The 13,625-nt window shown below is 35.4% G+C and overlaps 2 protein-coding genes across 3 annotated transcripts; both read right to left on the bottom strand.

The window, feature by feature from the left end:
- Window positions 1-685: 685 nt before the first annotated feature.
- On the bottom strand, window positions 686-5,211 carry LOC149732988 (mitochondrial import inner membrane translocase subunit TIM44-like). 2 transcript variants are annotated; one of them, XM_089883450.1, is made up of 8 exons: window positions 4,941-5,199; window positions 4,179-4,436; window positions 3,815-3,992; window positions 3,392-3,538; window positions 2,911-3,003; window positions 2,257-2,432; window positions 1,344-1,544; window positions 686-834 (listed from the first exon to the last, which is right to left on the bottom strand). In XM_089883450.1, the coding sequence occupies exons 1-8, from the start codon at window positions 5,061-5,063 to the stop codon at window positions 715-717; spliced, it is 1,296 nt and encodes a 431-aa protein (XP_089739576.1). In that variant the 5' UTR covers window positions 5,064-5,199; the 3' UTR covers window positions 686-714. The 2 variants fall into 2 exon arrangements, with proteins under 2 accessions (XP_089739576.1, XP_089739577.1); XM_089883451.1 differs by lacking the exon at window positions 1,344-1,544 and having other exon boundaries at window positions 4,941-5,211.
- A 169-nt stretch (window positions 5,212-5,380) lies between these two features.
- LOC149732987 (activating signal cointegrator 1 complex subunit 2-like) lies at window positions 5,381-11,974 on the bottom strand. Its single transcript, XM_089883447.1, has 12 exons — window positions 11,806-11,974; window positions 11,300-11,463; window positions 10,561-10,700; window positions 9,915-10,140; window positions 9,364-9,549; window positions 8,546-8,794; window positions 8,155-8,244; window positions 7,577-7,796; window positions 7,005-7,182; window positions 6,321-6,541; window positions 5,777-5,939; window positions 5,381-5,661 (listed from the first exon to the last, which is right to left on the bottom strand). The coding sequence occupies exons 1-12, from the start codon at window positions 11,837-11,839 to the stop codon at window positions 5,415-5,417; spliced, it is 2,118 nt and encodes a 705-aa protein (XP_089739573.1). The 5' UTR covers window positions 11,840-11,974; the 3' UTR covers window positions 5,381-5,414.
- Between the last annotated feature and the right edge of the window lie 1,651 nt (window positions 11,975-13,625).

Raw genomic sequence — 13,625 nt, 5'->3', positions numbered from 1 at the left:
AATTATTGGACTGAAAACCATTTTAAAAAGTTATAACATGTTTTAAAAATCCGATTTACACACTTTTCATATTCGTTATGCGTAGTTTAGCATTTGAATCTTGCAATATTCTAACGACATGTATCTTTAATTTAACTTTAAAAAAGCTGTAAACACATTATTTAATTTAAAACATTTTTCCGCTTTTAACTAACTTTCCGCAAAATTTCAACATCGTTGTTCAGATACATAAAAATGTTATAAAATGCAAAAAATAGAAGTCCCCATCAAAGTCCATTTTGGTCCCCATAATGTTTTTGTGTAGGTCACGTGTATTCAAAAGATAAACGTTTGTTACATTCGCTGGTAATGTTTTTAAAAAAATTATCCAACATACGTATTTATTCTTAGACAAGACAAATTGGCGATCCTCTTGTCAAAATTGTCATCAATGCAAAAAATTCCTTCCAAAACAATCCTACAAGCAAAGTCGGAAGTCGTAATTTCCCACGGCGTTAAAAGACTGTCGTCCCCCCGCCCCCTGGTTCATACAATCAATTCTACTCCAATGAAACCGTAGTTATAAAAGTTCAATGCATTAGTACAGACTAACCTCACTAACGCCTACTGCTTCAAATTCACTGAAAAAGTTAGCCCTCATTTTTATTTGCTTTAAATCGACCACAATTAAATGGCAGCGCATCGCTTTTCTTGCATGGTATTTATTAATGCATATCATAACAACATTGGCGAGGCAGACATTGACTGATCGATTATTTTCCACGCGGCTCTTCTGTCCATCTCTTCAACATCTCGACACAAAGCCCAAACATGGAAGACTTTCATTATTTGATCCTGGATAAAAACATACATTCAGTTTCTTAACTTACCAGTAATTTATAACAAAAACGTTGTATAGTAGGGTGGAGGAAGATGGGACACCTTTTCATTCCATTTTCACGTCCTATTTGGTAGTAAACAAAGAACATTCAAAGAATTATAAAACTGTATCCTCACGACTCCCATAGACCGATGTTAATTGTTTAAAACACTATCGGATATTTGGATATCATGCGCTAAAGGTGTCCCGTCTTCCACCACAAGACTAACTAAAAACATGACAGCCTATAGGTGTGACTTACATTCTTTACATTTCAGTTTAAAAAATTTTTTAAATAATTTTTTAATAAAAGGTTAAAATTAAATAAATATTGAGATTTAATATTAAGAATGTTAGAGTGTTATATAATAAATATATACTAAGCGTATACAATGAGAGCGCAAAAGTGAGTAAAATTTATGTTAAAGATATCCACATAGTGTAGCTAAACTGTTTGAAAAACTACTATATTTAAACAACTTACTGAATCTCCTTCTACAATATCTCCCTTCTTATTCCTAACTACCATAATCTGTTGAGTTTGAAAACTTATTACAAGCACAGGCCCCTGGTCTACTTTTGTAGCCCCAGCAATATCTACATGGTCAAGATCCACTGTGGTGAGCTCGTAACGACAACCTATTTGCTGGGCTTGCTTCACAGGAAACATTAGCTGGTTGTATGGCTGAAAAAGTTTTATAAAATAAATTGAATAAACCTAATCACTCTCAAAGTTACATATGTGGTAACTCATAAGTGGGCACAAGGTGTATGAAATAGAACACTCATGATATATCGAAACAGAACACCCGTTTTATAACGACTGTCGTTGCCTGCCTTGTGAGGATAAATAAGTTACATACGTGGTAACTCGTAAGCTGGCACGGGGTGTATGAAACAGAACACCAGTGTTATAAAGACTGTGTTGGCTCCGCCATGCAAGAATAAATAAGTTACATACGTGGTAACTCGTAAGCTGGCACGAGGTGTATGAAACAGAACACCAGTGTTATAAAGACTGTGTTGGCTCCGCCATGCAAGAATAAATAAGTTACATACGTGGTAACTCGTAAGCAAGCACGAGGTGTATGAAACAGAACTTCCATGTTATAACGACTGTCGTTGCCCCACCATGCGAGGATAAATAAGTTACATATGTGGTAACTCATAAGCTGGCACGAGGTGTATGAAACAGAACACCAGTGTTATAAAGACTGTGTTGGCTCCGCCATGCAAGAATAAATAAGTTACATACATTCCTTGCCACCCTATTATGTGGTATGAATTAAATTAGTTATCATTCATACACGGATCAATAGAATTTATAAGCATACCAATAAACACCTATGTAGATACAGGTTACTTTATGATAATAAACTTCTATACATAGTACTTACCGCTTCACTGCACCAGTCTTTCACAATGTTTTCATTCCCTTGTGAAATGGCTTCCAGTAAGTTTGGAATGATTTCAAATCGACAAAAATCTAGAAATCCTTGTGCCGAAAATTCAGGGTCAATTCGAGCTATTTCTGTCATCACTTTTGAGATGTCTGTTCCTCCAAATAAACTTCCTAGAAACGAAGAAGTGTCAATTTCCTGACAGCAAAAATACCTATATGCATAAACTAAATAACACATAGAATACATGTAATGTAGGGGTGCGGGTGCCTGGGAAGAACTAAATTGTATTTAGCACCCATTTTTATGGGTAAAGAGCTTTTATGATGCTGTTGAGTGTCAATATACACAAACAGAAGTATAGCCTTTGGCATTCACCACGTTAATCAATGAGGTTCCCTATGTTTGACAACTATGAGTGTAGCTGTATTTTGACAATGTCACCCCAGATTTTTTACTGCTGTAAGGTGTCTATACAAACAAGCAGAGTCAAAGTATATTGCATTCGCCATCACCATATTAATCAATGAGGACCTCTTTATGAGGTTACCTATGTTTGACAACTATGAGTGTAGCTGTATTTGAGCAATGTCACTCCAGATTTAGACCAAAGGAAATAAGTGTCTATAAAAAACAACTCCAAGCCCCCACCTGCCACTCCCGATATTTTGTCTGTGATAAAACGCGAACCTCGTATTAAAACATTATCGCTTTCATCAAAACGCATTTTCATTTCAGAAATACCTGTGAAGAATAAAAGAGACATTAATTCCACTTGAACAAAACCACCAATAAAAACATTAGAGAAAGCTGTATACGTTTGTAAATAGCATTATAGCCTAATTATTAAACTTAGTTCTTTAAAGTAGAATATTGTTTAGTAAACTCAAACCAATTCTTTTTAATTTTTAAGTAGGAATTTTAATTTTTATATTTAATTATTTATCATTATACAGTAGTTTCAACAGTTAGGAATGAAAAAATGTTATAACTTCTTTTTAACAAATAAAGGTAAAGGTACGTATGTACTAATATCTCTACAGGGACAGAAGTACCGCATGTTGAACAAGACTATTAGCACATTAACATCCTTACATATAACCGTAATCCACAGAAACACTATACTGCTTACTTTCTCCAACTTTGCTGGTCTTAAACGACTCCCACTGTTGGTTCCATATTGTATCTTTATGCATCACAATATTCGTAGCTTCTGTGTTGGGCTGGTATTCTCTATCAGGGTCAACCGATAATTCTTGTTTCCGCATCCGTAATACAGCTGTTAAGATGAAGAAAGGTTGTAAGACCTTATGTGACAAACCTAGGGTAGCAAATGGGTAAAAAACTTGTTTATCCTCGTATGGCGGGGCAGTGACAATCGTTTTAACACGGGTGTTCTGTTTCATACACCTCGTGCCCGCTTACAAGTTACCACGTATGTAATTTATTTATCTTGAATGGCGGGACAGTCGTTATAATACAAGTGTTCTGTTTTATACATGTCCAATTCGAGCATCTATTACAGCATAACATGAAACAGACTGTGACAACTTACTTGGTGGTCGATATAAGCTATCAGGAGCAACACCACTGCCTTGAGCAATGTCGCTCAGTCTTGATTGGACTTTTTTCAACGCCTCACTTTCCGAGGCGCGTTTTGCAGCGTCAGAAATCCCTCCAGAAATCCGACTCGCTGCTTTGCCAACTTCTGATGATCCAAGCTCCTCAGCCGTCTGTAAAGACATTTTATATTAATGTTTAAATATTTAGTAAAATCTTGGGTGACATTGTTAAAATGCAGTCACACTCATAGTTATCAAACTTAGCAAGTGTCTTTTCCTGACTTATAAATAAATATTACAATATGATAAATACAGTAGCCTATAGAACATTTAGATTACAAACCAAACACCACAAACCTCGGAAACTTTGGATTTAATTTTCCCGAACGTTTCTTGAAGAACCTCGGTGCTTTGTGTCGTCTCTTTTTCAATTTCTTGAAACTTTTTCCTCGCTTGTTTTAAAGCGTCAGAATCTTCCAATTCCTTTGCTTCTTGTCGAAACTTCTTGATGCTTTCTTTTAACTCAGGGTCTTTATTATATTCCTGTTTAATTGTTTCTATAAAGTTTTCAAGAAAGCCTTTCCTGTTTGAATAATCACGCTGGACTTCGGAATTCTGAAAATAAAAATATTTATTTGTTTAATAAGAGCTAATGTAATGAGCAAATATCCCAGGTCCCATGGCGTGCAACACTGTGGGAACTCACCCATATAGGATAGAACACTCTGGGCATGAGTGATCGGCTATAAAAATCTATATGGCAAGTTTCTAACCTAACATAATTTGCAAAAACTATTTGATTGATGATAAATTCCAACTATGCAAAACAGTCTTAACAGTGCTAGTGAAGAGTCTCCCCCCCCCCCTTATATCCTAACCACTAACCCCTATAACCACTAACCCCTAACCATCAACACCTTACCCCTATTAGGGGACAGTGGTTAGCAAATTTTTGAGAGATTCTTCACTAGCACCGTTTTAACAAAAACATGTTACTGTAGTCTGCAGTATAAGTTGACTGGGACGATGCCAAATCAAATACGAACAATTTTAAAAACGCTAGGTTGTTATATTAACGTTATTAGATGTATTATAGTAACGAAACGATTCTAATCAAACCTTAAAAACATGTTGAACGACTCTGGCGTCCAAAATAGCGTTGTCACTTTTTGCTTCTTTGCCAGCGACCAGCGCACCCCTTCGTAGCGTTGAACTTGTAACCATACGGCAAAGTGAATACATAATTCAGTTTATATTACACTTACAACTATTTTTTAAAGGTATGGCTACGTTATACACCTCATTGCTCGCTAAAATGCTAGTAATTAGGTAAATAACATGTTATTTTTGCAGGATTACTAAACTGATGAAATTGCATGACAACACGCTTTATACCAACCAAAGTACTCCTAAAGTACAGTAGCGCGCAGCGTTTTTAAAACATAGTTTTCAAAGCGTCAGCTGTTTCCACCATACTTGCTCCCAAACAGTTCACGAACATATTTTCTAATTTAAAAAAAGTTTTATAACTTTAAACAAATCTCGAAGAAAACAAACACTAACGTTCAAATATTAATTTTATTTTGCACAAAATCACATCCCTTGGGAGGCTTTCTTTGTAGCAAGTTTCTTCCGATTATGATTTCCTCTTGATGATTTATCTTTTCCTCTCCCACCTCCTCTGCTCCCACTCGCTCCTCCTCCTCTTGCTCCTCTCCCACTTCCTCCTCTGCTCCCACCCCCTCCTCTAAATCTCCTCCGAGATTCCTCCCTCATTTGATTAAATGCGCGAACCTCTTCAGGATTACGAACAAAATCTTTTAATCTGTCTTTCTTCTCCCTGAAAAAAAATTAATTAAAACAAAAAGTAAACAGCTGAAGGACTTAATAAACAGCTGAAGTTTTCAGCCATGCAAAAATAAAGTAAGTTAAATTCACTCAATCATCCAACTTACCCTTCTTCATTTTCATCATCATTTGTTTGTTTATATTTCCATAGGTCCCTGGTAGTTTGATGTTCTACAACAAGATCATCCGTTTCATCGGCGTCATTCGCTCCTACTTGTATTCCATCATATGTGTCATCGTATTCATCTTCATAAGAACATTCAGTTGTTTCTACATTGGAAGCAACAAAGATTAATATAACACCTTATATAGAAAAAAATTGGAAAATTGCGAAGGACTTTAAATAAGGAAAGCAGAAAAATAAAAGTGTGAAAAAAGAGCAAAGATATTGATCAGTTTTTTTCTATATATATATATATATAAATGGAGTACAAAAAACTGTAATAAATTAGGTGAGTCAAACCCCAATCTCAGGCTCATAGAGTTGGACCATTCTTGTGCAACAAAATACAGTAATCACCCACAAAGTTACATACATGGTAACTTGTAAGCGGGCACAAGGTGTATAAAACTATAACGAATGTAGTCTTCCGGCCACGCGAGGATAAAAATAAGTTACATTCATTCAAGTAAATGCATCCAAAAACCAACCTTGATTTTCTTCACCATCATACACCACCCCATATTTACTGTACAGTTCAACCAGCTTTCCTTCATCAGCTAAAGATATTTCTTGTGCTTTATACGCCTTGTATTCGGTAAATTTCTTCTTCCGTGGCATTTCAAAGATTTGATCGTCAAATTCAGGATCAAAAGATCCAAATTCATTCAAATTTTCTTCATGGTTTAAGTTTGCAGTTGGTTTGGTGAAACTAAAACAAATAATTTTGTTAAACTAACATACTGTATGGAGATAACTTAACTATTTTGAAACATTTTGTTAAAGATTTAAATCAAAATTAACTTTCATATAATAATTTGGTCCATATATGAGGTAAGTATATTTATATTTGGAATATATTTATATTTGGAAGTAAATAAAGAGTATTTACAGAATTATACAACCATATCCTCATTCTAAAGACTTCATTAGGAATCTTGCACAAAAAACAAAACATTGAAATAAAAATAGCTTTTATACCAAAAAAACAAAGAGGATTTATTTAGTTTTTTTATACCTTAAAAGCCAAAAAGATAATATGAGATTTTATTAGGTGTCTTGCCAAAACATTGCAAACAAAACATTAGGAAGAAATCCACATATTTGCAAAAGGTAGACAAAAGATGTTTTATACCAAAAAAGCCAAAAAGGATAATACATTATGCAAACCCAACCTTTGTGTTGTTCTATCCATCGTAGCAATATGGCTGGGAAGATTGTCCTCCAGGACCCTCTGGATCACCATCTCAGGGTTGTTGGAAAACTCCTCCAAACAAGCTCGGATGAAACCGGCTCCGAGATCGGGGAGGATGTCTTGGACGGAAGAGATGAGAGAGACAGCTTCAATGTCATCTGTTGGTGTTGCGTATATAAATTTAACGGTATATAAAGTGTTATCTTATCTGTTGTAAAAAAGAGTGACACAAAAAAATCCTGAAGAATTAATCACTCACAAAGTTACATACGAGTTAAGGAATACGAATATAAACAATATTTGGAGTGTCATTTCATAAGCATAATCTCATAGACTGTTAGTAAACAAGAATTATATAATAAATCCCAAAGAACAATCAACCACTAAGTTACATCAAAGAACAATCAACCACAAAGTTACATACGTGGTAACTATGTACGCTGACATGAGGTGTATGAAACAGAACACCCGTGTTATATAGACTGACATTGCCCCGCTACAAGGATGAACAAGATACATTCACACAAAAAAAACTAAAGTTTATATTCACACCCTGATCTGTTGCATTCACAAAACTATTCTGGTCTTCAAAGCTCTGAGCAGTTTCGATTCCTCCCGAATCTCCATTCGTTTGTGAGCTTGAAGTAAATTGTTCCCTCCATGCAGAGATGGCATCTACCTCAGTAGAGACCTCGTGTGGTGGTTGGCATGGCGATGGTTGAATCGTATCAAGGAGAAATGAAACTTGGCTTTCATTTATTTCTTCATTTACCTGCATGGTCGCAATAATTACAAAATAAACTTTTTGCCTCGTAAATTGTTATATTTTTATCAATATTTTGTATGGAAGACAAAACAATGGAATAAAATTAACAATTTCAGAGGTTTAATCTCACTCCCATTTACTGCAAAGTGGACATGCAATGTACTGTCTTAAATATCTACTTTTTGGCTCCTTAAGTATAAAAATTGTTATTTTATTTAAACGTTTCTTCTGCCATTCAGTAACATTTCAAATAGTTCTACCAGGACAGCAAAAAATTTATATTTAATTAAATTTTGCCTGGTAGCAGAAGTAGGTAATAATTAAATTATATATACACTACTATTAGATTTTAGTAGATACTTACCTTAACCAAGTTATTTATATCTTCTCTTAACCCAAACTTTTCATCCAAATCGTTAATGATGTTGTGGTCAGATGCAAACGCACTCAGAATCTTAAGAAGATCAAGAAAAACTATTATAATAATTTTATTACATGACTAAAAGTTACGAGTTACCACAAATGTAACTTATTTAACCTCGTATGGCAGGTCAAGGACAGTCGTTATAACACAGGTGTTCTGTTTCATACACCTTGTGCCCGCTTACAAGTTACCACGTATATAACTGTGGTACTTATTGTTTTTTTAACCAACAGTGATCACTGGGTTGGAGCATTTGCTGTAAGGTTTTCTGCCCAAGGTCACACACGCCCACAATGATAGCAGTAATACAATGTAAAAATAAAGAATATACCTCCAAATAGTTTTCACATAAAACCGTACAATCCGATGTTTTATTTCGAGATGCTTCAACAGCCGGTTTATAAGCGCATTTATCAACCACACGGTGCAGCAGAGACAATACAAGTTCCTTTGATTTTAAAAGGAATGTTCGTAGTTTAAAGAAATCATCATCTAATGGTAAAGCATTGTCTTGGGTTTGTTCCTTCATTATAACCAGAGCTCCATTGTAGAGTTGACAAAGAACCTCTATGGTGTTAATCTGTAATGCAAAAAAGTAATTGGGGAATGAAACCTTGAATATTACTTCTTATACATAAAGAAAAGAAAAATACCGGAGACTTTATTTTATTCATAATACATTGCTTGAAGAGAAATATGTGAAAAACTGAAAACCCAGTAGTAACTAATGGGTTATAATACCCTGGGTGTTTGGTAATGGCCAACTGTGGTCTAAATCTCAGGTTCCATGGTGTGTCTTACTGTAGGACCTCGCCCATATAGAATAGAATGTGCATATACAATGTTGGGGTAATGGGCCAACTCTAGTCTAAATCCCAGGTCCCATGGCATGCCTCACTGTAGGACCTCACCCATATAAAATAGAATGTGCATATACAAAGTTCGGGTAATGTGCCAACTCTGGTCTAAATCCCAGGTCCCATGGCATGCCTCACTGTAGGACCTCATCCATATAGAATGTGCATACACAATGTTGGGGTAATGAGCCAACTCTGGTCTAAATCCTAGGTCCCATGGCGTACCTCACTGTAGGACCTTACCCATATAGAATACCTGTTCATCTATTCTTGTATATGTTTATAAACAAACCTTGTAAAATGCATCACAGCTTTCAGGGTAAACTTGCATGAAAGCATCCAACGTATACAAGGAGTTGAATAAATAAGAAGCGAGTTCAAGCAATTCATCTTTGGAGTGCGGGATTCCCGACCTGTCAATCAACTTCCGCTTCGTGGTGGTTTGTTTCACAAATTTACCGTCAAATTCTTGAAGAATCTGAAAAATATTGAAGATATTAAACAATAGGCAATATAGGCTTTAACATTTCATTAGTTTTAGTTATATTTAAGTTATCTCATACTATAACAGAGAATCAGAGATCAGGTTAATTGAAAAAACAAAGAGACGGAATTGGCAGCGAAAGGACAGACAGTAAAAAAAGGCTGCTGGGGTGGGAACTACTTGAGTAAAAGTGGCAGATAAAAGTGTGTGTTGCTGCTGTGGTGAGTCAGATAGGTCAGATGGAGCTTTCTCTCTAAAAAAAGCTAGGTATTTCCTATCATAGTGTTTAACTTAACTTCTAAAATCACTAAAGATGGTACGTGTTTTATGAACCCCCAAAAAATATTTTAATACTTTACTTTAACCATCATTTTCGCGGCTTCTTCCAAGTCATTATTGTACAGAGGTTGATTATTGAAGATGCTTTCAAACATTTTATGGAGTAGAGGATGATTGGTTTGGTTTCCAAACAAACAAGCGATGTCCATCAACGAAGGAATGTCAAAGATAAAATTCTCATAAATAATTCGACCAAACTCACTCGGGGAGAAAAAAGAGTTTTCCGATTCTTTTGGTGTCGATAACCTGGTGGGAAGAAAGGTCTACTTTAAAAAAAAAAAAATTTTAAATATCAAAGTCCTTACTAATAGGGAAGTTTAAAAAACAGACTTTTTTAGATTTATATTTAAACCATCATGTTATCCTTTGATTACAATCACAAGTATCACATTAATAAACATAACGAAGAAATTGGAGTTAACAGCAAAAGGACACGCCAACCAATGTTAGTACCGCCGTCGAGCATCGAACCGGGGACACTTTGGTTTCTGATGCAGGCGCCTAAACCACTGAGCCGGACAAAATTGTAGCACAAAACGTGGATAGAATATTCACAATATACAGTGACGTAACCTATCACCAGAACATACCCTGGGATATGTTACAGTGGCAATGCACCACACATATCATATGCCTTATTATGTACATCAGCACAGATCAAACCACCTGAGGAAGGTCATGAAGAATAGCCGATGAAGTTGATCGTGTTTCTTCTTTATTTCATCCGACCATGAAGGGTTGTGGAAACGTGGTGCAAATTGTAAATATGAGCTGAGTGTTGCGCTGACTGTTTCATCATTGATCACCTGGTGGGTGGAAAATATAAATTGTATTTTGTAGCGCTTAGTCCTGTGTGCGTGTGTGTGTGCATGCGTGTGCGAAACGACCATTTTTATTTGCCTTCTTCTTCCGTTCTCTTTCGTGTTTCGCGTGCGTTCAAAACTGAATCATTACAATATATACAACGAGCAATAAGCATCGTCACTACATTGTGGTGACCTCAAAATATTGTTTAGTATTGTTACAGTTTAGACCACTTTAATAGAGACTGTATCATGTTTATTTTTTAAAATATTTTTAACAAGAATAAACCCATTTAAAACGTTATTTCCTCTTCTTTTTTGCATGTATTTGATTACTAAAATACTATTTTTTCATAAACATAATATATATATGTTCCAGATTGGAAAAAATTGTATTTTTGGTAAAAGGTTGTTAATAGGATATTGTGGTGTATGAAACTGTAGTAGCAGCAATAAGTTATTGAGAGACTTACAGTCTTGTTAGTTATCTTTACACTTAAACACTTTTAGTTATTTATATACTAAATAACTGTTGGTTTATCTATATACTAAAAAAGCACAAAAACTTTCTTATTTAAAGTAAGCATGAAAACCCTTCTTACCTGGCACCAGAACTTGGGATGGTTTAAAGTAAGTAACCATTGAAGGTCATCAATGATTGTCTCAACTTTGCTTAAGTTATTTTCATCAAGGTTTTCATATAATTCTCCCGACAAACGGTATTTGCACAAGTCCTTGTGAATTGCAGGGCGAAGTTCAACTTTATCTAAATGAATGAATTAATATACAAGAATGAAACTGCGTTTAGCTTGTCAGTTTAACTAGTCCTATTCATTTATTTGATTATATTCTCAAATAGTGAGGCCCTACAGGGAGCAGGGAGGCAGGCCATGGGACCCGAGATTTAGACCAAAGTTGGCCCATTACCCCAACATTGTATATGCACATTTAGTTTATTCTCGCGTGGAGGAACAACGGAAGTTGGTATTATACGGATGTTCTGTTTCATAAACACCTCGATCTCGTGCCCGCTTACCAATTACAACGTATGTAACTTTGTGAACAAATATTGAACACTAATAGCACATAATATATGAAATATGTTTACCCAGACTTTCGTTGAGATACGGCACTTCTTCCATATTTAAAATGAACGTCTATGAACACCATAAAACAATTGCACAATAGGATGTCATAAAAAGTGGGGAACCACCTAAATTAGGGAAATCCCCAGTTTAATGACGTTGCAATCATAGAAACACAATTTTTAAAATAGTTCTCACTCCCCTGTTATATTAAATGATTTTATTATATGTGGTTAACTTCTAGGCAGGCACCTGGTCCAAAAGGAAAAATCAAAATAAACTAAAACAACGAAGAGAAAAGAATCAGCAGCAAAACTGTAGTCGTTTAAACACGCTACGGGTAAAAACTACTTGAGAAAATTGTCAAATAAAAGCGTGGCTGCTAAACGCCCTAAAACAAATACAGACGCAATGTTAACATTAATGTCCCGTAATTTGTTCAATTATTACCCGTTAGTGGGCATAGTGACGTCACAGACGTTGAAACCGTTGTCAAACAGAACAATGCGAATCTATTCAGCATCGCGTTTCGAATAACATCTATGTGTTACGTCACAATAAAAGATATTCGGTAACAAAATACGACTTTTGTGTTTTATTCCTAAGACCTTTAACCGATTCACGGCGACATAGCAATATACAGTAGGGTGGGGGAAGATGGGACCCATTTGGAAGTAAACAAAAAAATCAAAGAATTATAAAAACGTATCCTCACAACTCCCGTCGTTAATTGTTTAAAACACGATCTGGATATTTAAATGTTATGTGCTGAAGGTGCCCCATCTGCTCCCACCCTATTATGCTTGAAAGTTTAAACCACTGGTAGTACAGAGTACTGTGGGGTAAGATGGTATTCGTTAGCAAATAATATCCCATATTTCCTAATAACTCGGGAAAACTTTGTCCATCTTACCCCAACCCACAATAAAGCAGAGATGATTAAATGTGTAGGCTATAGCAATAGACTCAATAACAGTTGACCGTATAAGTTTTTAATGCTATATCTTATTTAGAAGTGTATATAGTACTGTCGGGTAAGATGGCGGTATATTCTTTTTTCTACATATGCACAATATATATATATATATAACGCAACAGAAAACTCGTTTTACAAAAGTTCTAATATCTTGACCATGTATCTCCTAAGAAAACGTTGAAAACAAACAAATGGTTTCGAACAAAAGAAGGTGTCGGCCTTCGGCTATTGTAGCAGACGTTATGATTGTAGGGCTGTGGGGTAGCAACGTGACGCTGTTATGTCGTTACCATGCGTGACTATATGCCACCTTGTAGTAAAACTTATATTGATCAAGTATGTATTGGCGTAAGGCTTAAATTTAAACAGACAGTAATCTTAGCCAAGTTTAAGGGATACAGATTGCAGATTTGTAGCGTTTTATAACGACTGTTGTTTCCGTTACTTTTTAAAAGTTGTAGTATATAACGTTTATTGATTTAGTTTATATTGTCGTAAAGCTTTTCAACAGGGACCAATTTAAGCCAAGTTTAAATGGTAAAGGGTGCAGATTTCCGGCCATAATTTGGACGTGTTATAGTTTTTGTTACACTTTTAAAGTTGTAGCAAAACGTTTATTAAACAAAGATATACGCTGGCGTAAAGGATGCATTGGGGAATCTTATATCGTGCTATAACGACTGTTGTTTTATCTTTACTGTCCGTGATTTCGAAGAGACAGTAATTTTTACCAAGCTCAAATGAAGAAGTTTAATGCCTGTACCTGTTATGTACCGAACCTCTTTTATACTTCGGGCGAGTTATAACAACTGTTTTTACCGTTACTTGACATTAATTTAAACTAAGGCCAGAGAGCGATGAACGATG

Source organism: Ciona robusta, chromosome 8 (assembly GCF_009617815.1).
Source record: "Ciona robusta chromosome 8, ASM961781v2".
Lineage (NCBI taxonomy): Eukaryota > Metazoa > Chordata > Ascidiacea > Phlebobranchia > Cionidae > Ciona > Ciona robusta.
The sequence above is the reverse complement of the archived record's forward strand: the minus strand, read 5'-3'. Positions and strand labels throughout refer to the sequence as shown.